General features: G+C 40.0%; 2 protein-coding genes and 1 non-coding gene across 3 annotated transcripts; 1 reads left to right on the plus strand and 2 right to left on the minus strand.

Moving 5' to 3' along the window:
* Positions 1 to 4932: 4932 nt before the first annotated feature.
* pdp1 (pyruvate dehydrogenase phosphatase catalytic subunit 1) lies at positions 4933 to 14934 on the minus strand. Its single transcript, XM_041793979.1, has 9 exons — positions 14838 to 14934; positions 10675 to 10939; positions 10423 to 10590; positions 9768 to 9979; positions 9342 to 9423; positions 7916 to 8010; positions 7634 to 7802; positions 7316 to 7534; positions 4933 to 6829 (listed from the first exon to the last, which is right to left on the minus strand). Exons 2-9 carry the CDS (start codon positions 10924 to 10926, stop codon positions 6458 to 6460), a joined length of 1569 nt encoding a protein of 522 aa, XP_041649913.1. The 5' UTR covers positions 10927 to 10939; positions 14838 to 14934; the 3' UTR covers positions 4933 to 6457.
* Positions 14935 to 15943: 1009 nt separating this feature from the next.
* tmem67 (transmembrane protein 67) lies at positions 15944 to 26047 on the minus strand. The gene is made up of 28 exons (XM_041793599.1): positions 25833 to 26047; positions 25160 to 25248; positions 24956 to 25046; positions 24730 to 24829; positions 23355 to 23418; positions 23167 to 23238; positions 23020 to 23082; positions 22771 to 22925; positions 22571 to 22679; positions 22374 to 22460; positions 22208 to 22273; positions 21948 to 22101; positions 20479 to 20599; positions 20266 to 20371; positions 18994 to 19050; positions 18739 to 18837; positions 18551 to 18649; positions 18198 to 18284; positions 18014 to 18113; positions 17791 to 17930; positions 17558 to 17698; positions 17343 to 17423; positions 17137 to 17253; positions 16922 to 17035; positions 16708 to 16839; positions 16474 to 16576; positions 16220 to 16362; positions 15944 to 16139 (listed from the first exon to the last, which is right to left on the minus strand). The coding sequence occupies exons 1-28, from the start codon at positions 26035 to 26037 to the stop codon at positions 16059 to 16061; spliced, it is 2976 nt and encodes a 991-aa protein (XP_041649533.1). The 5' UTR covers positions 26038 to 26047; the 3' UTR covers positions 15944 to 16058.
* trnat-ugu lies at positions 21166 to 21238 on the plus strand. Its single transcript has one exon. It is a non-coding gene; the product is annotated as a tRNA-Thr (tRNA).
* Positions 26048 to 26418: the final 371 nt, after the last annotated feature.

Consider the following 26418-nt stretch of genomic DNA (forward strand, 5'->3'; position numbering starts at 1 on the left):
AATATAGAAATATTAAAGGATTGGCCATTTGAGCCAAGAGTCAGCTGAGCCAGACACCCAAAGATTTATTTTAAACAGCAGGTATGTTCCACAAAAACAGCAATTTGTTAGCTTTCTGTTTAAAACTAAAATAACTGAAAAGTCAGGTGATGTGGGGGATTTTCTGTTGCTGTTCCCCACTCTCGAATGGTCACTCGTTTTTTCTTATTAGAGTTTTAACAACTTTATTCATCAAAATGCTGAAGAAAATCATCAGCAGTGAAACTGAAAATGTGCACACAAAACAAGCAGCTTTCACAGATGTGGATACATCAGTTTCATGTACAATGGGCAGGAAGAGGAAATCAAGGGGATTTAGGCCTATACTAACCTGGCATGCCAGATGGATGTGTTTCACACGTCCATCTGAGAAAACCTCTCATACACAGCGTTTGGGAGAGGGCAGAGGCTTTGAAAAAAAAACTTGGAGGGTGATTGGATGAACATTCTGTCTGTCACATCTTTTCAGGCCAACCAGAGCAACAAGACATGTGATGTAGCCGCTACCGAGGAGTAAACTCCATACAGAACTGCATAACGCGAACCATGGCGACTATAGACATGTCAGTACACGACTTTTGTCGTTTTTGAAAAGAAAACAACCCACTGCTGTTCTTTGTTCTTCTTTTAGTGAAGAAATTTCATCAAGTTCTGATAAAACTGGCGCTTTAGCAGTATCCACGCTCATGTCTTCCGGCCTTTTCTGCACTGACATCTTGTTGCTGCTTGCTCATGTCACGACTCTGCCGCACCTGAAAGTACTGTCTCTTGATGCTGATTGGTCCTGTCACTTTCTAACCAGGCCCAAATGGTTCAGACGGGAGCTATGCAAGATGGATTCGCCAGTGAGAAACACAGAAACAGGCGTATCATCTGCTTTGCAGGCCTATACAGCAACAAAAAAATGAATATATGGAGCGCTGCCTGTGGGCTACTTCAGGCAGACAACTTGAGCTATGCTGATTTCATAAAGGTCATGCGTAATAATCCAGTCACAAGACAGGTCAGGTATAGGAGCATATGCTAGTTTGCCACACCAACCTTGGTCCTGTACTGCTCTTACCATCCTCCAGACCCATGCTTGATCTCTCCCAGCTGCCCCCTCCATGATGCATGTGGTCGCCCCCCGGCATCAGGACCAACCCACCAAGTCCTGGGCTCTTAGTGCCTGCCGTTCCTGTACCAAGCAGATGAGCCTTCCCATCCCTGCTCTCCTGAGTAGGTCAGCATTAGACACACAGTCTTGCCAGCAACACCCAAAGATGCAAAGAGAAGTCGTTACAAAGGACTCCCACCGGCACCTCTAGACATCAGTCAATATCCAGGCCACACAAAAGTATAATAAGACCGGGAGGACCAAGGACTGAAAGACTGACTTTTGGTCTGTAAGCTCAGATACTGGGAGTGCTCAGCGAACCCATCACCCCAGGTGCAAGTCAGAGTCTATGGTTGATCTCAGCCTCGCAGTCAGCGGACTGATTGATTATTCTGCCAAGATAGGTGAATTGCTCTAAAACTAAAGCAAATTCGATAGCAGCAGCCAAGGCATCCCCAAATGCCTGGATCTTCATTTTGGCCCAGGAAACATGTATTCCTACAGCTTAAGCCTCCTCACTTAGTAAGTTAGGAGCCTTCACACGGACATCTATAGTCCCTGCAAGGATCACAGCATTATCGGCAAAGTCCAGTTCAATGATCTATATGTCGCCAAATGACACTCCACAGTTTGCTGCCCCTGTACCCCACCCATTACCCAGTCTATACTGGTACTGAACAGCTTAGGGGCTAAGATGCAACACTGCCTACCTCAAGAACCAATTGGGAAGAAGTGAGAGTTGGAACAACCACACTTCACAGCACACTCTGTACCAGAATATAGGGCAGACATCCACTGGATAAGCACCTAAAAGTACTGCCCCTTGACACTGATTGGTCCTGTCACTTTCTAACCGGGCCCAAACTGTTCAGATGAGAGCTTTGCAAGATGGATTCGCCAGTGAGAAACACGGAAATGGGTGTATCCATCTGCTTTGCAAGATTAGTAGTTTAAGGGTGTGGGGGTGCAAATTCAGTGCCCTGAGGCTCTGAAGGCAAGGGATGCCAACCCTCTTTTGGGTGTGTTAGCTCAAAAATTGAATCAATTCATCCTTGAGTCAGAGAAGACATTTGAGCAAAGTTTGGAGAAGTTTTTTTCTTTTGACATTTCTGTTCTGAGTAAAGGTAAAACATTTTCATTCAAACCAGATGTCAGTATAATTGGCTGTAATATAATTCTATGAGATAAACAACATGTCTATTTTCTTTAAGAACTGGAAAATCTGACGTGTAGTAAAAAGTCTTTCTGATGTCAAACTGCACGAGTAAGATCCTTCCTCTGTTGTGTTATTGTTTGTGTAGGATGGGTTTTGTTACACACTCTGCGTCTTCATCGTCCCAAGAAGTACATTCATGCAAACAGACTTTGTAAGCAAATGTCACTCAGCTGGCTTTTACGAACTAGTCGTGGAAAAACGTCCTCACAGCAGCGGAAATGAGGCACACTGACCAGAGTGCTGTAGAGAAGTTTGATTCCAGTAAACTGTCTCCTTTAAACAAATACAGTAGTCATTCTGGACGCCCACAGCCTGTCAGTGTGATTACGATCAAAATGTGACGTTGGCTTCAAGTATAACACATTCTTCTCTTACCACTAGTCTCCTTTTATACAAAAGAGAAGATGCTTCATCAAAACATCCCTCAGGAAGTGTGTGGGTTTATGCCAGTATACAGTGAACTCTATCTTGTTTGATGACCAAAATCTTGTTCTTATAATATCTGTGCAGAGAGCTAAGCTGCAATACTCAGCACCATGATCAGATATTGTCACAGTTACACACGAGCACTGTAAAGTGAGATGCACTCTGACATAATGAGGTAGTTTCCTTTTTTATTCAACTTTCTTAAACTTGCAATTGAAACTTATAAAAGTGAGTGCAAAAGCTGAAATCTTTGAACTGAGGTCTGTAAATGCTTTTTGGTTTTTAAATAACTCAGAGGCTTACTGGTGAAGTGAGTCTCTGACCTGCCTGAGTGCATGGAGCATGACCTCAGCACAAGGTTATCTGTGCTCTAGTGAAATGTTTTTTCTTTTCTTATGTTAAGATTTCTACAATGAAGTGGATAGAGCCTTGGGTATATTTTATAACTTTTATTAACACTTTATGAATATTTAACAGATTATTTATATATTTGTCTATCATGGAGTGGGAAATATACGGAAGAGGATTAGGGCCACTGAAAGAAAAAAATTTGAGTTGCAATTTTTTTTTTTTTTTTTTTTTTGCTTGTGAAAAAAAGTCAGAATTCTGACAAATTCTGACTTTAATCTCAGAATTTTGACTTTAATCTCGGAATTTTTCTCTAATCTGGGAATTCTACTTTATGCTTGGAATTCTGACTTTAACCTCAGAATTCTGACTTTAATCTTGGAATTCTACTTTAATTTCAGAATTCTGACTTTAATCTCAGAATTCTGACTTTAATCCCTGAATTCTCACTTTAATCTTGGAATTCTGACTTTTTTTCCGAATTCTGACTTTAATCTCAGAATTCTTCTTCAATCATGAAGAAGTCCAGTGTACACTTTGTAATATTTGCCTTTCCCTATAAATGAGTCAGCTAACCATCCTATACAGCAGTATTTAAGGTGAAAGGTTATATTAAAACAGAATCACCCCAATAATATTGTCTCCTCTAAATGTTGATGACCACTCAAATATAAAGACATTGAACTTTCCCACTGCTGCCTTTTATGTTTTTTATCCTGCCCCATCAGACATTTGGTCTTTACAACAGCATCATCTAGTGGATCTTTTCTGACTCTCTCCTCACAACAATTTCTAACAGATAAGAAACAGTGACAATTCAAAAGTTGAGGAAAGAAAGTAGCACTGCTTAAACAAAAATCTTTCCCTGAGAATATAACTGGGATCAAAATAAATCAATTAGTGTTTCAGCCAAAAATACAGTTTCATTGACTAAGCTTATTTAAACTGTTTTCATTGGGGTTGAATGAATTATTTTGTTGATTATGGATTATCCACGAACTATCATAACAGTCATCTTTAATTCTTATCTGTATTTTTTGCATTAGAAAAAAACAAGAAATGCTCAGGCTTGTTTGCCATTTGCTCAGAATTGTACTGCTTATCATTAATTCTTTTTTGTGGTTGTTTTTTGTTCTCTATCAGCCTAGGAGGACATAGCCAGTACTCCCTGTATCCTCTCCTGTAGGATGTTCTCTGTTGCAATGAATTCAACCATTGCCATTGGAAATCAGTAAATTTGAAAATTCATGGATAACAATAATATTTGTATTTTAGCAATGAAAATATGATTTGGGTTGAAGAGCTTCTACATATTGGTGTATTAACCATTGCAGAAACATAAAAATGATTTTGGTAATTACCAGTGCTGTTAATGTAGGGCAGCATATATATATATATATATATATATATATATATATATATATATATATATATATATATATATATATATATATATATATAGACATAAGTAAGGCATGAAGGGGGTATTGGCACAACCCCAGTCATGCTCTTGGTGTCCTCACAAAGGGTGGATGTGGTGAATAAGAAAGGTCTATTGTACCGTCTTGGCATGTAGGAGGGTTGCCACGAGCCCCTGGGCGTGCTGTGGATGTCCCAGTGGAGGCCTGCTGGTGGTCACTGAACATATTTCCAGAGCTTGAAAGGCCTGGACAAAAGAAATGCTGTCGAGCTTGACCTTGGCTGCCGAGACATGTCCCGTGTGTTGACATGTATTGAGCTAGACTCTGACTCCCAGTGTCCTCAGTATCCTTTGGCCTGGTCAACAAAAAAGGACTAAACTAACCAGTGCATATTCAGTGTTTTATTAATCCATTCCATATATAAAACTTAACCCACATAAGTTACAATTTTATACAACCGTAGATAAAGATGTGTAACATACTGTAAAAGCTGAATAAATTATCTAAATATTCAAACAGCTTTCAAATTTACATTCTGGTCATTAATTTGGGCTTGGTTACATTTAAAAATGCAGACACAACCTCAGTTATTAGTATTTCACTAGAAAGAACCAGGAATATACCGTCTATGCTTTTACTGTTACTGTCATGAATAATAAAATGTGAAACCAACATGGCTATCTAATGACCTGTCAGGAAAAAAAATAAGGCAAGATAATTTACCCAAAAGTGTCCCTTTCAGCCTTAAAATTTGGATATGTATGCTTTACTTCAACACAGCTGTAACCAGATGTGATGTCTGTTTCTAATTGTAGTTGATGTGTCTGTTAGGAAGTTTAATAAATAAAAAGCATGCAGACTTACAAAAATATTAAAAGTGCAAGTCTTCACACATTTGTTCACATATTTGACAGTGCAGTCTTTAAAATATTTGGAAAGGTATGTTTTGGCTCGGTTCTCCGGCATTTAAGGTCTGGAAGAAAAACAAAACCTCTGTTTTTTGGCTTTTGACCCTTAAAAGGAAGAAGCGTCACTTTTGATATCGTAAATATCATCAGAGTAAAAGCAACTGGTGTTTATTCATAGAAAAAAACACACAGATATTATTATTCTGTAACAGATTTTTCTTCTTCTTTCTGACACAATCAGAAGAGACTGAATTTGGACTTCCCCAGATCAGATACCACTTTACTTTGAGGTTTAATTTTCCTGAAACAGATGCCCTTTAATAGCTAAAAGTTAGCATTTAAACTTGATGCTGGAGTAAACATCATCATCCAAATATTGACAGGCTGCAGTGTAAATACAGAACAACATGTGTGTTTGAACAGTAATAATGGACTGACATGTACAGTGAATAACAGTTGCCTAGTGTGTTGTAGGATCAGCTTTAAAGCCATGGAGGGAAACATGACAAGAGAGAGGTTAGTTTATAAGGACAGCCCGGTTAGAGTCTGTACAAAAGGCGTTGAGCTAGTGCGGCGTCCACAGAGACCTCTTCCTGTGAAAAACCTTCACTCTCTTTGGAATTTCTTGAATTCAACCCTATTAGTCAGCTCACGACAGGGTTGGATCTTTTGGCACAAAGTCTGTAACAGCGTTTAAACCGGCACGCAGAGAAGTGGGTATGAAACAGTGACCAGAGGAAATCTGACGCATAAATGATGTGTTGTTTTATCAAAGACTTCCCTCCTGTTTAGGAAACAAGCTCTTCTGTATGACTGCTTACAAACATACAAATAACTTCCATAAATAGAGTTAAAACAATTCATTCAGACTGCTGGACAGATGTTTTTTCTTAAATATCCTCTTTGTCCACAGAGTGTGCTTATGTGTACATATATAATACACTGATAAACAAGTGTGTTTGTGAATGCCTGAGTGTTGTAGCAGTAAATAGCCGTCTTCATCTCAGGACTCCCTCTGTGCTCCAATCACATGAGGGTTAAACTGAGAGATGATGATAGTGATGTCATCACGGTACATGCGAGCCAGCTCCTCAGGCAGTGACAGCATTTTTGACAGCCTCTCGTGGTCGACCGTGCCAAACTCGTTGTTTCCCACTGCGTGGCGCATCAGGTGAGTCGCTGAGTTCTGATCCTCAAATGCTGACGATATACGTGCCTTTCTCTCTTCAAGCAGCCCCTGCATCTGTCCCAGGGTGACCCTGTAGCCTCCGACTTTGAGGGGCTGACGCTGGTGCACGCCTGTCAAATACTCGCCCACGACACGAACCACTTCCTGTCTGTGGAGAGTCTCCCAGAGGCCGTCAGAGCCAATCACCTGCAGGGAGAAATTGAGGAGAGCAGAGATTAGAAAAGTCTTTATTTACGAAACAGATTGGCAAAGTTCAGTATGTATTATGAAGGCAGAACATGGGGTTCAGTTGCTTCATATCCATTGAAGAGAAAAGTTACCACGAGAAACTGATAATGAAAACTATTACTGGCATGAAAAACCAAACAGAATTCAAAAAGTCATCCATGAAACAAGAAAAGTCACTAGTCCATAGTTTAAAAACAGAGAAGATTCTTCAGTAAAAAAGCATAATCATTCTAGTCATGGATGAGGACAAAATTATTAGCCCCTATAAATATTTCAGGGTTTTTTTAATATTTCCCATTGTAATATTTTTAATATGCTGGTAATTGTAGCGATGAATTTTTAACACAGCTTTTTCAAACATCCTAGTTTTATTTTGAATGCTTACATTATTTCCTTTTGCACACAGAAACAGAAATATATCACCAGGAAGCAATTTTCTCTCACCAGGAAGCGATCCTGTGGCCGTAGTTTGTGGTATGTGATCTCAGGCTCAGCGGTCAGATAGGGTGGTGTGTGGTAGTTTGGAGGGATAAACTTGGTGTGCTCATTCTCATGGAGCTGATCAGGTCCAGACTCTAACACCCGCTTCTGCAGCTCGATACTCCACTTAAACTTCACATCCCCAAATGCACGAAATGGCATGAGGAGGCCAAGCAAGCGGTCCTGACAAAGAAGACAACAGAAAGAGGAAAGGAGGTTTAAATATGTGCTGAAAAAAAACAAACAAACAAACAAACTGGGCACATTTGTAGGTCTAAGTACCTGTCGGATAACCGTCTTCCTCTCTGATGGAGGGTGCTCTCCCCGTATCCGAGCCACCTCCTCGTCATTCTGAGCATTGTGGTCATTAGATAGAGTGTAAGCGCTGAATGAACCGTCCTCCTCCTGGACCCCCAACACTGCCCGAGCATCCCCTGCATTGGCTATATACCTTCAGGGACAAAGGGGGGAAGAAGAAAATGTTAAGGAAGAATCTAGCACCTCATCATGACTGTAACAGGTACAGTTATATCAAGAATGTGTCCATGTGTTTATTCTGCATACAGGTCTTGTCCATCGATGTGAGCCACACAGGCCGTTGCTCCAGAAAAAGCCACTCTCAGAACCCAGTAGTGCAGGAAGGCACTGGGGTCACCAACCTGCAGAATGCAGAATAACACATTAAGCCTCTAGAAAAGATGTGGTGCATGGTTTAAATGACATGGAGAGCCACCTGAGCTCTTCTTTAGTCCAACAAAGTTTAAATTTAGACCCTCATATTTTTGATGCACTGCTGCCATGAGGCTATGATGACATTCAATATGCTGTTTACTAATGTGTGACACAGCACTTGAGTTCTGCATTCAGGACAACTTTAATGGCATGCAATTTGATTGGGTCCATGACGCAGGGGATCACATTTCTAAAGCATTGCACTGGACCCGTGCCTGATAATGATGCTGTTTTATAATTCAGGCTTACATCATAACAGACAGAATACAGCCCAGTCAATCTTTTGTAGCATGTCCGATATACCGGTGCTACCCAACCTTTTTTTTCTTGAAGATGAACCATCCTCCTTCCCAAGGACCCACATGAAGAAAGTGATGCATTGCACACTTTTTATTAAATGTCATTACATTCTGAATGGCAAGTGTGGCTGACAAAGTAGCCTCATGTTTTCACTATGAATATTCAGCAAGAATACTGTATATTACAGTTTAATCTACAGATCTCTGAATGAACTAACAGCTGAGTTTGTTATCATTATCTTAGTTCTTATGGGCAAATCTGATTTGTCAAACTCTGAGCAGACAGAGCCTTGCATGGCTCCTCTTGGACCTTCATCCCCCAGATGCCAGCTTGGAAACCAATGGTTTACACAGTGCCCTACCTTGGCCTCAAAACAAGGTTGGTTGGGGTGCTGATGACTTGGCACTTAGGTCAGGCCACACATCACTTTGACATTAATTGACATTACTTTCTAGAAATCTGTTTTTACTTTGCCATTAAAGAGTCTTTTGTTTTGTTTTTTTTTGTTGTTGTTAAAGAAGCCAAATTACAGTGACCATGATTAATTTACAAAATAAATAAAGGGATAAAAAATCCAAGGGGGTAAATAATTTAATAGGCTCTGTATCTTCTATGGGGAACAACATAAGTGCCAAATCTGCAAATATGGGCTAAAATAAGATATCTTTTTGCACAAGAGATGTCTGAAAGTCAAAAGAAAAACATCTGAGTTCCTCATTTACTTGAGGTCCTTTAACAAGAACCAGCAGCTCTGTTTCAAATTAAGACGGTAAGGAGGTGGGTGAATGTTAACTGAATCAGCAGAGCAGCGGCCCAATGTACAGAGGCTACAGTCTTTATTGCAGTGTTCCCAGACTCAACAACTGGTCCTGACACTATATGGTGCATATCATATCACAACTTCTGTCCCTCTCATCAAATAAGCCCCCAAAATAATATCTTAAAAAAGGAATCTCACCTGAGCCTCCAGAGAAATATCATTATCCAGCCTCTTGAAGGCGTTCAGTAAGGCCTCACGGGTGTCTGGGACTTCACCTGGGCTGCAAACAGAGACAGAGAAATGAGGGTAAACAGGCAGTAAGAAAGCCTGAGGTAGAGAACAGAGACCAGCAACAGCATTATTGACAAAACAACAGATGGACCAGTGCTGGTGTGGGCATGCTGCTAGAAGATACACATGAAGATAAAATAAGAAATCCTGTTTGGAGTCCAATTTGCGATTTTCACAAAAATCAAGACACTGAGCAGCAAATAAGAGCTTTTTGAAAAGGGTACTGTAAAGCTGAAGAATTTTCCTCTTCATTTTGAGGTAAAAGGACAAAAAATGGTAAACATATATTTGCTTTATTAAGCTGTGTAATGATTGCTATTTCCCCATCCTCACCTGGTGAGATCTATTAACTCTTGCCAGTACGTCCGGAGGCTGTTGAAGTAGAGCGTCTGAGCCTCCCTGCTGAAGTAGTCGTTGGGGTGTTTGTGCCACTGAAGGATTGGACTGAGTGCCCTGCCGGCCTCCACTGCTGCCTCAAGCTCACACAGTGTGTTGTGGGGCAGCAGAGACACAGCTATGTAGTAAAACAACCTCTCACTCAGAGCCTGGCAAAGGAAAAAATGTCAGTGGGAGCACCAGCTTGCTGTTTATAAAGTAAACAAAACAAGAACAGGTCTTTTTACTGATATGCTAGCACTATATATCAAAGTTTTACTTGCTCTGCATAGATGCAAAATGTTTTTATAGTATCAGTCAGAGGCACACCCCTTCCTGTTAGTTCTCCATTGTGTTTGTTGATATTTTGCTCTCATGTACAACTTTTCTGTTTGTATATCTTTATAAGGCGTGAGTTGAATCTGATATATTCTAACAAATGACAAGTGACCTGAGCAAACCAAATGTTTGCTCCTATAAAAGAATACCTCACTTGAATAATCAACAACATTCATACTGGTGTTGCAAGTTTAAATAATACATGGCTCCTATAATGAACAGTACATTATGCATTTCATAAACATGACATCTGTCATAAACAAGCCAGCTTTACCTGTGCACAGGCACAGCCAGCATGGCCATCAAACACACCCAGCAGCATTCCTCGTGTCTGCAGGCATGTGGCTGCACTCCGTCGGTCTTCTATAGGAGCATTTGCTGGAAGCTGATTGCTCTCAAAACCTATCACTGATGACACGTTCTTCCCATCAAACTCTGGCACCTGGAATAACAACATATAAAATTTAGATTAAGTACTGGGATAAGGAGATGGTGAGAGGTGTTTTGAATGCTCACTCTGACAAACCTTGAAGCTGTACTCGTTGGCCTTCAGAATGGAGTTGACCTGTGGGGGTGTGAGGATGTAGCTGTGGAGCACCGAGGCTGTGTGGTAACTTCTTAAGTGGTGGTGGCTCTGCCATAAGTGAGAGGGCCGTTTTGAGGCAGGTCTGTGAGAAGTGGTTCCTAACCGGGACTGGTGGTGTTGGCATGGTAACACCCTGGATGCCAGGACCTTGGCCCGGGGCAGACCCCTGAGCAGCTGAGATGTCACAGGCATGGCTGAAGGAGCACTGCAGACACAAACAGCAGAGCACTGATGTTTACACACCTATTGAGGAGGGATTTATACAGAGCCTGGAGGCAAAGCAGCCAGACAACAACAGCTGGATGTGCAAAACGAGACGAACAACATGCATTTGAGAGCACTCTCTCCCCACCATTAGGCAAACACTATGAAAACAGAAGGACAGTATGTGTAGTGAGGTCTAAAAAAGCTAGAACAGGTCAAGAGTATCAAGGCTTTGAACACAGGATGTCTCAATAAACAAAAATGCCAATCCACAAAACGGCTAGAGTGACTTTTCACATTAGCTCACTGCATTTTAATATTAACTCACTTTTCAGTCTTTGGTATTTACCTTCCATCCCCGCAGGCTACCGATGACTTATTTTGCCTGTGTCAATTCAGTAAAACTGACATCAATGGCTTTAAAAAGTTGTTGATTAACTGAAAAATGGTTTCTGTCTTTAGGGCATGACTGTATCTAACATTTGAACAAACCCAACGTTGAACAGAGTTCACTCCACAGTTTGAGTGTGAGTAACCAGGGAACAGTTCTGTGAAGGCCCAGGGAGTGTAAAGCATCACTTCCTGTTTCCTGTGTTGCTCTGTGCTATTTTCCTTAATTTTGTTACATGCAGTTTTACTTTTGCTACATTACGTACATTTTTTATCATAACAAATGTATATCAATTTCAGTCACATGCACAACAAATAATCTGTATTGATACAGGCCCTGAAAACCAATAAGGGTCAACCGTTTTCAATTACTGTAACTAAAAAAAGCTGTGTAGTGTACCACACCCATGCCCTTCTTTTCTAGAACAGTTGTTCTCAACTACAACTAGCGGTCCTCAGAACTCCTTAGAGCAGTGATAATCAACTGGAGGCCCGGGGGCCACATTAGGCCCCCCACAGTTTCCCGTTTGGCCCCCAGAGGACTATTAAATTCAGAAAATTTGAGAGGGCAAAAATAAGGCATGCTATCATTTAACTTTTTTCTTGAAGTCTGAAAAAAACCACCACCCTAGTAACCTGACATGCCAGATGGATGTGTGAAACACATCCATCTAGGAAAGCTTCAATAGGAAACGTTTGAGAAAAGGCAGAGGCTTTGAAAAAACCTTGGAGTATGATTGGGTGAACGTTCTGTCTGTCAAATCTCTATGGGCCGATCAGAGCAACAAAGCATGTGATGTAGCCGCTAGCAAGGTGCACGTGCGCAGCTACTGAGGAATAACATCGCGACTATAGACATGTAAGTACTCAACTTTTGTCATTTTTGAAAAGAAAACAACTCACTGCTGTTCTTTGTTCTTCTTTTAAAGAAGAAATGCTGTCAAGTTCTGATAAAACTGGCGCTTTAGCAGCATCCATGCTAATCTCTTCCTCCATAACTTCACCCGCTCTTACTGCTGCTTGTTTACGTCACGACTCTGCTGCGCCTGAAAGTACTGCCCCTTGTAGCTGATTGGTCCTGTCACTTTCTAACTGGGCCCAAATGGTTCAGATTGGAGCTTTGCAAGATGTATTCACCAGTGAATAACAAGGAAATGGGCATATCCATCTGCTTTTCAAGGTTATCAACCTAGAACCTTATCAGACAAGAAGCACACAAGTATTTCTGTAATTTGGCATGGTAAACACATAATTATTATTGTTGTCTTTTTTAAGCTATAATTTTCCACATAAGGCTCTTTGAGAATGCAATTTCCCTCCTCTGAGAATTTTCCCAGATCTGTTTCCTGCATGTGTTTTTGAAAAATCACAACACAGCATCAAACTCAATGATGGACATCGAGAGGGCTCCAGAAATATGTAGCTAAAATATCTCAATCACCCCCTTAGGGCTGGCTGGAGTAAAGGGGATAGGGACTGATCTTATTGTTATAAAAGCTTGATGTTCCAATAATTTTGGGAGGCAAAAATACTTTTCCAAGAATATTTTAATTTGACAAAAATATAGATTTTATTTCATTTTCTTTCATATCAGGCCCCCACTGCATCAGTCGAGAAAAAGCTGGTCCTTGTGAAATTAGAGTCTCTTTAATGACAAATCACAACCCAAATTTCCCCCCCAAAAAGAAACAGGACAAAGAAGAGACATTTGCAGATGGCTGTGTTTGCACTGAAAAAGTACATAAAAATGAACATTAACTACTTTTGCTTTTAGCTCATTATTTCTTCATTGCAATCTGTGACGTAACATTAGAGGGTCCTCTAGTGGGCAAATGTGTAACTACACGGTGATTAAAGCATCTGAACATTTTACATAAAAAACGTGCATAAATAGCCTAATCTAATATTATTCGAAATCTGAAAAAAATAATAGCTTAAATGAAATTTGAATGGGACTGTAGATAAATATTGACAGCCCTAATGACAAGTACATTTTCGGCAATTGATAAAGATCTTGAGGAATTACCTCATTAACAGACGGGGCAAATGCTGATTTATTACAAAAAAAAAAAAAAAAAAAAAAAAAAAAAAAAGGGGGTCAGATGTTGAAATACTGAGACAACATTACAACTGACCTGTTATCACCAATAGCTTAAGTATATCAGACTTTTGCGCTTTCAGGCGCACATTCATAATATTCTCAAAAAAGAGCTGTGAACCAGTTTTGGGACCCATCAGTAGCAAACCAATACTTTAGAAGATTATCTTTTTTTGGGTTAAAACTGTCCAACAGAGATGTTCATTCAAGTTTTATTGCTGTGCAATTTTGGTCTATTCATAACATTAAGGGTAGTCCGTAAAATAATCCTTTCTGTAATATGGTCAAATTCAACAGCTCCAGAGCTACCACATCGAAAATGACTATAAAAGACAGTTAGTTTGAATATTTTATTCATTTCAGTTTAGTGAGCCTGAATATCAACAGATGATATTTGTACAGAAAGACTAAAATAAATCGACCAAAAGTGCTAATCTATAATCAAATACATTACACAGCATGCATGTTGTCAGACCAGGAGATTGTCACAACCTTCACTACAGTTGCATATTTGGACGCTTACCGCACTTATGAATAATTTATGAGAATAACATTTCAGAAAACTCTGATTTTTTAAGGACAGACAAAAACCGTGCCAGTAGATGACACTTAAATAATATGTCCTGGCGTGACAGTCTTGTTTAAGCTGCAACTCTACTCTCGTCTGCACAGGCAGGTCAGTAGGGCTGCACGCTCTCCCCAAAATAGCCCTGGCAAGCATCTCAGCCCTGACATTTTAGTTCTTGAGAAATGTTCTGGCCACGGTGACCCGCTGAACTGAAATGTGGCTGGGTCTCCTCATATAATCTGTCCTCACTGATGCATAGTTTGAGTATCTGCTCCTCAGTGCCAGTCTGTTTCTGCAGCAGCACCACAGGGGACGACTACTTAGGAGAAAATCTGCTAAAACGTTTCATGATTTTATGTCCTACAGGCTAACCCCGCTGTGTAGAAGCGAACAGAACAGCCACATATCCACACTATGTATGAGTCACAAAAAACACAGTGGGCCCGTCCCAGCTCTGAGCTCTGCAAGAAAGTTGCCATATCTATTGACATTAGCTTCTCCAGGCTAGCAGGAAAGAAAGACTCCACAGACAACCACAGACGACTTAGTGGGACTCCCAGCAAAGAGCATCAGTCTCAAAGTTGAGCACACCTCCCAGCGGTGCTATCGTGATGAGACATTAACAGATAACGTGCCTTTAAATAGATAAGGAGAAGACGTGCGTCAGTCCATCAGGCAGGGCAGCCAAATGCATGCTAATGGTTGCTAGTGGGACACGGATAGCACCCACGAACTGTCGTCAAACTGAATAATGTCGACTCATGTGCGACCTGGCAGCGCTAGCTCAAACCCTGTAGATTTAACTTCCCAACAGTGAGAATGCAGAGCAAAATTTGGACTCACCTTAATGAAGGGATGGGAAGAAGTTAGTGGGATTCATTGCTGAACACCGACCCCTCTGGTCTGTATCATTCTGGAGCGCCGCACCTCACAGTGGGCGCTGATTGGCTGAGCTCTGACAGTAGCGTTGACGTCAGGTTAAAACCACACGCACAGAAAACGCCTCTACGGTAAAGGCTATGCCAAAACTGGATGGGAGGAAGATGTGCTTGGAGAGAGATCTGGATCAGGAGATCTCTGCTGATAAATGGAAAAAAACTCTTTGCGCCGTGGTTTTGTCATTCACGTAAAACACAATCACAAATAATATTTATAAGATTCCAAACAGATCCTACTGGTTCCCCTACAAATAAGCATGATTTAAACTTAGGAACAGTGACACATGCTGGAGATCTGTGAGAGAGGTGGAAACCTTGGTGCATATGTTATATACCATTGTGATAAAACAGAAAAAATGTGGAATAACTACATTACTTTCTTGAATAGGCTGTTTGATATAAATTTGACTAAAAATCCGTCTTTATGTCTTTTGGGTATATAACTGGATAATGTTGAAGTATCAAAATGTAAATATTATCTATCTTTGATCTGGTTCTAGGATTAATTTACTCCAATGGAAGTCATCTCATATGTCCACTTTTAAAGAATGAATACAGGTGTTGAGCACAATGGCAAGCTATGAGCAGATAATTTATAGAGTAACTGGGAGGGAGGATCTTTTTTTGATGTTACCTCTCCTAATTTGTCAGAGAGATATCAATGAATGATGATATTAAGTTTAATCAAGATCAGGTGTATGTTGCATTGTCTGTTTGGATTTCCTAGGGTTTAGGTCTTTGTGTCTTTTTTTTTCCCTCCAGTCTAGCTTAAGTTTATCATTACAGCTAGATGATGGACTTTTTCTTTCTTTTGTGTTGGTTAAAATAAAAAAAGAAATCTCAGCAAGATGTGAAGTAACACTACCACTTCCACTGATATATAAAAGACACTTGACTATGATTGCAATAAGTAAAAAAAAAACTCCAAATAAGGCTGTTTTTATATCAATACTTTAATCCATAAAAACATTAAAATTATTTAAAAATCATATTTACATCACAAAAGAGCAGTCAAAATATTGAATATTTATAGAAAAGTACAAAAACTAGCTGTACACGCTGTGAAAAGTAAACATCTTTGAAAGTAATGCCTCAAAAAAACACCGACATAACTCAACAAGTAATTTCATATCAGAAATCGTTCATCCACCATAGTCTTGGCGACAAGGTTCTTTCTTCCCAGAGTGTTGCGGAGCAAGCGAAGAATCTGTAATGAATGGCATGATTTAAAATTGAAATACTTTTAGTTCAGCGAAGACCACATTCTGTATCCCACTAAAAACGTACCATTTGCTGTAGATATGTAAGAACAGCTGCAAGCACAAAGCTCTGAGATCCCAGGTCGACGACACAGAAGAACAAAGTGTCAAAGATCAGCAGAGTGCCCTCATTTCCATAATACAGCACATCGCTGAAGGAGTGGGCCTCATCTGCATTAAGAAACGCAAACAGACATTATGTACACACACACTTAAATATACATACCTACACAGACAAACAGAGATGTAGGCTACAGTGTGTCTGTGCTTTGGGGTCATTACCATTGTAAAAGATGCTTTTATCATTGGGTTCAAGGAACTCCATCCCTATGACCCTCTCAAACATCAGCTTGTCCTTCACAATGAATTCCATGTCTGGGTAAGCCTGAAAGAAATAATGCAAATGCAGGACAAAACAGGCTGTTAAATAAAATTAACTAACATGTCATTTAACTGATAAAATGTCACATGAAATTAAATTCATGGTCATTTCTGTAAATGTGCAGTTGTACTAACATTATTGATAAAGGCTCCCAGAAAGTGGTTCATTGAGTTGTAAGATTTGGCTTGCACTTCAAACCCATTAGCTGAGCTTGCGTCCATCAACCGTGATGGGCCGTTTCTATGGAGTCCAGGAAACAAGTTACCCTTTAAAAAGTAAACCAAGAGTTACTTTCTGTCTTTGTTTCATTAAATAGCCGAATAATAATGTAACAGAGGTAAAACACACCCTGAGGGGCTCCCGTATCCTATCATAATGTGACCGCAGACGGCTTGTGAGGGCGACCTGGAAAGTCTGGGTGTCTGTGTTGGGAAGTAGACCTCTTTTCCCACACAGGGACTCCTTGAGACAGAAATATGTAGGGGATATAATGTGAAGGCTATCGTATAAATATGAATCAGCTGTAAAAATCTTTATATAGTCTATTGGTGTGTTATCATTACCATTTCTCTCCTCAGATTGTTGTTCATTTCCTCCATGTTTGTATCTGCAAGCCCATGGACTGAACGGCCATGAATGTAGTAGCCAAAACAACGGTGAGACAACAGCAGCATGGATATCTATACAGAAATGAACAGAAAAATAGTCTCATGAATAACTTTACAGGCATATAATTGGCTAAAACTCTATCTTACACTTCATTACTCACGTTACTGATGGAGCAGAGATCAACAAACTGACGTATTTTGTCCTCCACAAAGTGCTCATAGAACACAGTAAAGAAAATCACCTGCAGGATAAACAATAATTTCAAAACGAGCCTGCTGTACTTGACAGAATCTGCTCACATTTTTAATTTGCTCAGAAATTCACACAAGAACAAAGACGTTAAAAGGAGGAGGACATGGGGGGGGGCAATTTTACCTGAAGAAGTCCAATACAGAGCCACAGTGTGGATGCCACACCATAGCGCAGAATCAGGCTGTATGGAGGGGTATATGCCTGAGGGGAGCGCTCCAAGGTCGGCCAGGGGTCCATCAGGGCCAGGTTGGAGAAACCCAGCACCTGAGCAAGACAGGGTGACATGTCAGCATTGTGGACAAGGTAAGAAGCTGCATAAAAGAATAGAGCAGTGTGTGTTAAGATAAGATATATACCTCAAGAAAGAACAGCACGGCTATGATCTGAAAAGTTGGGCTGATCTTGCGGATGGTCTGAATCTCATTCCATTCATTGGCCACAAAGTAGGTCCTCCATATGCTGACTGGAGCGGGGTCACGTTTAGACTCACTCATAGCTGAATGAACAGAGTAAAATAGAAAAAGAAGAAATTAACTTTTTATAAACAGTGCAAAACATGAGTAAAGAGTGTAAGTGTACCTTGCACACCCCTATTGGCTTTGCTTCGTGGCCTCTCCCAGTCTATCAGAAAAATATCCACTGACACCTGAAGAATCAGCTTGTGGAGAAGCTGGATAGCCTGGATATAAAGACCAAAACAGTTGTTTTTCAATGGAAGCAAAACCTCATGCTTTTAGTGCAAGCTGATCTTTATTTTTCTAACCTTGAGAGCAAAAGCACAGCCGATATACGTCACAAACTGCTCCTCTTGAGCAGGCAGTGGTAGAAGCACTGATACAGACTGTTGAGCCTGAACAGACACAAAAATGAATCCCACATAGCAAATAATACAAATTAATTCAAAATCTATGCATTAAAGAAAAATAAAGAAAAGAAGGATCAGAAAGGGAAAGACTTGCCTTAAATGTCTAAACAGTGCAGTGAAGAAAAAAAAATCATGCAAAGACAAAAGAAATCCTTGTTGAGTTTGGAAAAGAGGGAAAGTTTAAAAAGCAAACCTAAAAAATGTACAGAAATGAGATTGGTGAAAACCTACATTAAATGAATCAGACCAACCTTGTAAAAGATGAGCCAGTATAGTCCAGTTCCAACAGTGACGATGAAGAAAACATTGGCCAGATCTCCGGCATAAAACAACAAAAACTTCATCATTGTCTGACCGGAAAGGGGGAGAGAAGAACATTAATCCCTACATGATGTGCTGATTGAGGATGCACGAGTATGACATGCCGAAAAGGCAGTACCTCTGCATCAATGAACAGAGAGGCAATCCTCCTCTTCCAGCTGACTGTTTTCAGAATGGAGTAGAGCACGGCCACACCACCCATCACACCAAGAGCCGTCTGTTCACACATGAAAACATCAGAGCAATGGGTAATACTGCACCAACACTCACTGTCACATAAACACCAAAGAGCTACAGTGAAGCACTAAAATGTTATATTTTTATGTTATTATAATCCTTTTAGAAAATAGGTGTCATTCATGCTTCTACTTACATTTGTCTTCATTTGAGCATCATTCTGTTCCATCTCATACTCCACAGCAAAACTTACCTAAAAAAACATAAAACAGCTAGGTTTTTTAAGAAAAGCAAAAATAAAGTGACTCTTTTAATCATTTTGAACCTTTATTACGCTCAAAATGATAATGTTTGGTTTGTATTACTCTATCTGTGTTGTTATGCTGTATAAGAAATATTTAAAGACTTTGTCTTTTCTGCTTTTTTGAGAAAATGTTCAGTTGCCTGTAACCAAAAAGCTCTTACATCCTATCAGAATTGAAAGATATAGTATTCGGCCATCAACTTTAAAATCTCAGAGGCAGCAAAGAAACAACCTCTGACGAGAACTAAAAAGAACTTAGCACATATATGTACACTTTCAAATTAATACAGGCAAGAGGCTCTGAATTCACATCTTACACATTAAAACATAAAGAGTTATGCACATGCAATACCTGTAAGAAGATATACTGAGCAGCAAAAAAGAAAGATCACCATCTGTCTTGAAGGTGCTAAGTATAATATTTAGCCTGCTAGCATTTATCGTAACAAACTTGGTAAGAATGAAACATAATATTTATATTTAGGTCCTTCTAAATCCATGTTCCATCAACTGAATATATAAAACAGTTCAATTTTTTTAAACTTAGAATGACTATCCCAATGACAGCTGGGATGGGCACAACCCCTAATACGATAAGCGGTGCAGAAAATGCATGGATTTATGGCAGTCAATATTGAGTTGAATTGCTTTCACTTGGTTACAAACATTTAATGCCTTTTGCCTTTTTCCAAGTATCAGTCCAACCATCTTTCCACATATGAAGCAAAGCCCGCAAGTTAGTTCAGGCAGACAAATCGAGCCTCCTGGATTCATATCTAACATATAACACGGTCACATTCTCCTATCACAAGCATACTCCTAAAGTGGCAGCTTATTTAAACTGCAAAATTTCCAGTCTCTCCTTTTGCATTTTCTTTGCCATTGCTGGTCTTTAAATCCCCCTGCCACCCCAGCATCCACCTGCAGGCTACAACAGGGTTATGAGTATGTCATCACTCCTTAATTCCAGCGTGTAAAATATGTTAGGACGTGATGAAGCTGGAGCCTGGATGCCAAACTTGCATTGTTTGCTTCTGAAATGAAGAAAGCTGATTTGTTTGACTGAAGTGTCTTCTATTTAACGACATAACCTTTAAACGTGAAATAAAATGACTGAGTCATACAGTGTGTATGTGTCTGTGAGTGTGTGTGGGCTATACTTACAGATACAGTCTGAGAACTGATATCTGTGATGAGAACATCTCTATAGGTCATGGTTATGAGAGGAGGATAAACCTGTCCCTCCAGTGTTCGTGGGGCCAACTGGAACCTATCAAACACACATTTGATTAAAAACATCAGGTCACAACCACCTCACATAGCAGTGGTTATCTTTCATCAGCTTTCATGCTGTTGGTGTTTAGTTTAGAAACCCACTTTATTTTAACACTGCTGGCAACACGGATGACTTTAGGCTGGGCACTCAAGCTCCTCTCTCTTCCGCTCAGTCCATCCACAAGAAATATTCTTCGGGACAGGTACCAGTCCTTCATGTTCTCTATACAAAGATAAAATCTGAAGTAAACACAAGATACTTATGTCCAACTAAAAGGATAAGAACACCATGCAGATTACTGGGCAACAAGAAGCCAGCACTTTGCCAGGGTTGTCAAGTGGGAACCCCTTTGCATGCGTTCTGTTAAATTAGTCCTACTGCACCTCCAGAGGGCTGCACAGTCATCTCCAGTGTCCCAGAGTCAACCCCCTCCATTCATCCAGACATTCTTTACCTTACTTACCCTTCTTCATGGCCATCACAACCTCATCAGCATCGCCACCTTCAGCAGGGTCATTACAGAAAATCCACTTGCTGGTTTTTACAGCATCATGAGTTCTCTCCTTTACCATCTTTTACATACCACCCACAAAATCGCAATTCTTCCAGTTACAGGATGGTTGAATGCAATGAACCCTCTTCATCATGACTCTACCAGACTAACCCTAACTCTCTGCAACAAAACCCAGGACATTCCTGTAACTGGTTCACCTAGTCAGACTCCACACCCATATTTGTCTAAGGTGTAGTCTTCGTAATGGTAATCTGGTTTTTAATATCCTAACAAAGGCTTCATAGCTCAGTGGTAAGAGCACTGGTCTTGTAAACCAGGGGTCGTGAGTTCGAACCTCACTGGAGCCTGAATGTGTCTGATTATTTATCATTTTGGGTCAAAAGTAAACAGGTAAATTGATAGAAAATGCTTAATAAATCAAAGAAATTACCTGACATTATTAGATCTGTTACAGGCATTTCAGAGAGGGAGCCTGACAAGTTAAACAAATTCCTGACGCTGACATTACAAATGAAACTGCAAAGAGAACACAAGTGAAACTATAAAGACAGGAAAGTGTGATGAGAGAGCTTAGAAACAGGGTGGGGGAAGCAGAGATGGAGTGATGTGCCCTGACTGGGGCTAGAAATCACCCCTTTCTGACTGGACATGGGCTTTACCTCCCCCTACTCCCTTGTTTTCAAGAGGGAAGAGAAAACAGAAAACAGAACAGGGTATGATAAAAGAAACAGAGAAGTTTAGAGGTTCTTGTCAACCTTTATTTTGGCCCCCAGCAGGCATTATTCTTCCTCATCCTTAGCTGTCTTTCACTGAACTCTTACATGACTGAGTAATGAAACTGCTGACCATGCTATGAACCTCTTACATCCCACTCCTACCAGACAAACCCTGACTTTCCAACCTCGCTGTTACAATACTTTCTGTTTACCTAAAAAAATCTACCTGCATCTCCCAGGTGTTACTCCCCTTTAATTGGCCTGACAGTGCCTACTTCTAACCCTACTGAAACAAAGCACACACATATATAAACAATTCTGCCGTAACATGAAGTCCCACCTTGGTTGATGAACCGTCCATTGTGCTGCTGGTTATAGACCAGTGTAGGCAGCGGGAGAAGTTTTTTGTTCTCTCCTCCATCAAGCTCCATAAATACATCGTAGAACAATGGCTGGGGATAAGTGTTCAACAGCTCTTTCACTGACAGATCACACTACACACAAAGACACACACACACATCTTTTAATACAAAAAAAGGCATGGAAAGTAAGTTTTCGTACTGTTTTGGGGGGGTGAATAAAAGAAGAAATGTCACTCACGCTTTGTTGGTAGGTGGTTCCAAAGCTGAATGCTGCTGCCAGTTTGATTTTTGTGTCTGGACAAAGCTATAAGGGAGGGGCAGGAGAACAGAGGTATTGTTGAGTATTTACCTGAATTTACAGACCTCTCCTGTATTCTGTCATCAGCAGTTGTTTGATATCTTACCTGGAGGTTTTGCCCTCCTACAGGTTCCCATCTGAGGAAGTCTCCTCTGACATTATAGACTGCAGCAAGCAGCTTAATTTCAGTGTTCTGTATTTCAAAAAAGGAAAATTTTAGTACCATTTCAGGTTCATTGCCTGTTTTTGCCAGAATGCCATTTTCACTCTGATAACAAAAATTCATTAAATTTGATCACATACCTTCTGTTTCCCTCTGAAACTGAACCTAATGGGAACAGGATCAGTCCGAAGCACCCAGCTGGCCAGTCCTGGTACATCCCCATAATAAAGCCACGGCAAATTAGCTCTCCTAGAGGAACGGTTGACACAGGTTTAAGGGAAGTTATATCTGGAAAGACATCACATTATGTATTCATATATGTCATGGGGGAGTTGTTTACCAATATGAAATGTCTTGAACTGAGCTTAGAGCAGCCTTGGATCTGAATATGGTGTTAAAGAGGCCGCAGGCATCAGTGGACACTCCACTGAGGGAGTGCATGTTCATCACACACATGTTCCCAAGAGCCTGACATGCTGTCAGGTTGGAGAAAACCTGCAACAACACGACTTGTTTATGCACACCATCTGATTTTAGCATAAAATACTGACAATTCCTGGGATATTACAAAAAGATAAACTGGGATTACAAGGCAGGCTGCTGCTGAGGAGTAGAGGTTCTGGACAAACCAGGCAGACAATACGCTGAACTTCTGTGAGGGGAACGGAGCAGAAAACAAATAAAAACACATCCTATAAAATCAGGGGGGCCACTAAGGGAGGAGAAGGACACTTACCAACTGAGCATAATTCACGCTGGGATTTACATTGGTGGAGAGGCTGCTTGGAGGGAAACACAATCCTCCTGCCTAGAAAATCATCAATTTGTCTATGATTATATTACTGAATCATGTGTGTGTGTGTGTGTGTGGGTTCATGACATGTTGAGATGAGGGAATGAGGGGAGAAGGAGGGCAGGACTCACCAAGACATGAGGGGGTTTACATGAGCAGGAGGTGTTAGAAAAGGAGGCCTGGCATCGCTCACATCTGAAAAACAATTCAGACTCTTCCAGCATTTACATATTATTTTTTTCAAAGGCAGCCTTGAATCAAGTCATCCATTTCATGCTAAGTAGCAGTTATGACAAGAGAAACTAAACAAGCAAAACATCAGAGCAACAACAAAAAAAAAAGACACAGACAAAGAAAAGACGCCACTGGAAATAATCTAATCTGTTCTTGCAGTGATGAAGGTCATGAGCTGGTGTTACTGAGAGGCACATAGAGATGAAGGACGGGTAGGATACACAGTAGATATGACAGGTGTAAAAAATCATCAGTTAGAGCCCTAGTGGTATGAAGTGCCAGAGAGATGGAATCACTACAACAGATTACCTATTACAAAATAAATTTTTTATACACCTCTCATATTATCTAAACATATTTGGCTTTAGTTTAATAGGGCCAAAATCATTAACATGTTAATGAATATGTGCCTTTCTTTAATCAACCATCTGGTAGGTTTTTCTTTTATATTTGGTGTCCAGTAGGGCTTTTTGTGGGCTTTTATTTTCATTACATGGGGATCACGGAAGACAAAGAAGCTGGGATTATTGGATTCCACGTTTCACACAATGCAACTTCATGACAATAATCATAGACTCTTCAAACTGAAAAAAGAGCGCTTATCAAAATGCCCTTTTAAACTCTATGTGCATATTTGTGCATATCTCACTCAAGTTGCCCTGGAGTGGCCGAAAAACATCAGGGGGCATTTTAATAGTCTGATTTAACACTACAAGCAAGAAAAAAGAACTGCTTCACGTGTCTTATATTTCCTTCTGTTCTATAGATTTATTTTTTTTCTGATACATCATTGCATGGGTTGGCAAAGAGAAAGTTTTAACAGGGAAACAAGAGGAGGCTTAGATTTAAAATCTATGCAAACACTGCAGGTCAAACCTGCAATATACTGTGAGAAGATTAGACTGATTACATTTAAACGCTGTATTCAATTCCTTTAAAATTAACAAAAATTAACTTATTATTTTAGCATGATATTACATGTGCAATAAATATGCAATCAAAAGACTGTTTATTCAGTTTTTACTGTAATATAATGGACCAGTTATATAAACTTACCTGCACTGATTTTTATCTGTCTTACTCTAAGGATTTAATCTAATTCTAGGAGTATGAAGTTTTAACATTTAAGTCAAAGTCTGAACAGCAACCATGTGTCGACTTACTGCTGCAGATTTTATAATTCTAAAAGGTGTAGTTTTAGATGTCAACTTTTGGGAGTAGATCTGCTGGATTAATTTGTGTGATCTCTGTAAGGTTTGTATATAAACACACCTGTCTCCATTGGGGTTTCGGACAGACCAAGCAGGGGGGTTTCCATTACATTTTTCACATTTTGCCTCATCCAAAATATTTCCATTGATGTCCCTCTCCACTGGAAAGAAAGAGTGTAACAAAGACATTTCAACCCCAATACGAAAGCAAACACATTTAACATTAAAGACTGATTATTGGAGCCATTTTTGCTGTTAACAGAATAGACCTGTTAGAGGTCACTCACCAAGGACATTGTCTATTTGGCACTGGCACTTTCCATCATCGCTGATACTACCTGGACATCGAATACACCCAAATCCATCATTAGTTACTGCCTGTTAGGAAAGACCATATGTCATAAAAGCATTATAACAAATGGCACTTTTAATTATCTGCACTATGCTGTGAGATAAAAGGCAAATGAAATGCATTCTTGGTAAGCACATACTGGTTTGTCTGAAGGACACTGGCGACAAGAAGTGGATGCTTTATCTGTGATGAGGGTTTGGTAGCCAGTTTTGCAAATGCATTTCAATCCTGAAGAAGTAAGGAAACACTGAGAAGTTAGTTAAAGCACAAATATTTAAAAAATACTAGATTTGAGATAGCTTGGATGTTCCTTCTGAATTATAAAGAAACAACTGAATCAGAAACTGCCCCGAAACACTGCAGCACAAAAAGAAAGACACAAAATAGTTGTTGGGTTAGTATTAAAAGTAGATTAAACAGGAAATCCCACGAAATGTGAACACGGTCCACGTAGAAATGCATAATGCGATAGTAAAATACTGAGGCATATTACTCAACAGTTCTATTTAACAGTAGTTAAATAGGCTGTACCTACGGAATATTAAGCCATAGAGCACACTCAGCATTGTTGTTTAGAGTGGATTTACCCTTTAATGTTAGCCGACTAGCTAGCTAGGTTTCCTCATTATATATATCTTAGAAATAGACGCACAACAGTGTTATTCCGTACATTGGAGAGTTATTTTTCTTGTGTGTAGGAAAGCCTCATAATTAAAATCATTTTGCGTACTTATATGCCTATCGACTCTCGCTGCATATATATTATTAGCCTCCGTAAATCAGTGCTTGTGATGCTGGGTGCTAGCACAGACCTGATGTGCTCCGCCGCTGATTTGGACCGCATCTCACACACGAGAGACTCGAGATATCGAAAAATTCGTCCACCGTGCAGTCTGAGGGAGCTTTATATGCTATGATGAACTTCTCACAGTAGATTGTTTCAATAAAAAATAAATGAAACACAAATAAAATCATCTCTAGTCTCTGAACAGTTAACGATAGCGTCCCCGTCGCCATGGTAAACAACGGTCCCTTTACCCACAATCCTGTTCGGTTGCGTGATGACGATTGCCTAAATAAACTGTGCGTCACAGAAAAAAATGAAACATCTTTCTTTGTTAGAAATCCATTTTAATTGTATATTAAACCAGCGCCAGAGAGGGCGATTTTACATTGAACTGCTCTCGATTTAATACAAAAGCACCGGTGTTAATCTTAAATATTTTACACATATTTTAAGCCCTTCTATTTAAAATGTTGACCAGATTCAAATGTGATGTGTTGTTTAAAGCTGGAAAAACTGGAGCACTAATACTCATATCATGGCACATAAATTTAAGTGGTGAGTGCTTTCAATGCTAGGCCGCCCAAAAGAGGGGATAAATAAAAGGGACAGCT

This window comes from Cheilinus undulatus, linkage group 8 (assembly GCF_018320785.1).
Source record: "Cheilinus undulatus linkage group 8, ASM1832078v1, whole genome shotgun sequence".
NCBI classification, from domain to species: domain Eukaryota; kingdom Metazoa; phylum Chordata; class Actinopteri; order Labriformes; family Labridae; genus Cheilinus; species Cheilinus undulatus.

Bases quoted from the DNA above. Each gene is read 5' to 3' on its own strand.
- pdp1 (XM_041793979.1), bottom strand. From the start codon at position 10,926: ATGCCTGTGACATCTCAGCTGCTCAGGGGTCTGCCCCGGGCCAAGGTC. The intron at 10,591-10,674 runs GTTTGTCAGAGT...TTGTTATTCCAG, and splicing joins CCAACGAGTACAGCTTCAAG to GTGCCAGAGTTTGATGGGAA. The intron at 7,803-7,915 runs GTATGCAGAATA...TTGTCCCTGAAG, and splicing joins CACATCGATGGACAAGACCT to GTATATAGCCAATGCAGGGG.
- tmem67 (XM_041793599.1), bottom strand. From the start codon at position 26,037: ATGGCGACGGGGACGCTATCGTTAACTGTTCAGAGACTAGAGATGATT. The intron at 23,239-23,354 runs GTGAGTCCTGCC...ATGATTTTCTAG, and splicing joins GTAAACCCCCTCATGTCTTG to GCAGGAGGATTGTGTTTCCC. The intron at 17,036-17,136 runs GTAATGATAACA...TTCTGTCTCAAG, and splicing joins ACAATCTGAGGAGAGAAATG to GAGTCCCTGTGTGGGAAAAG.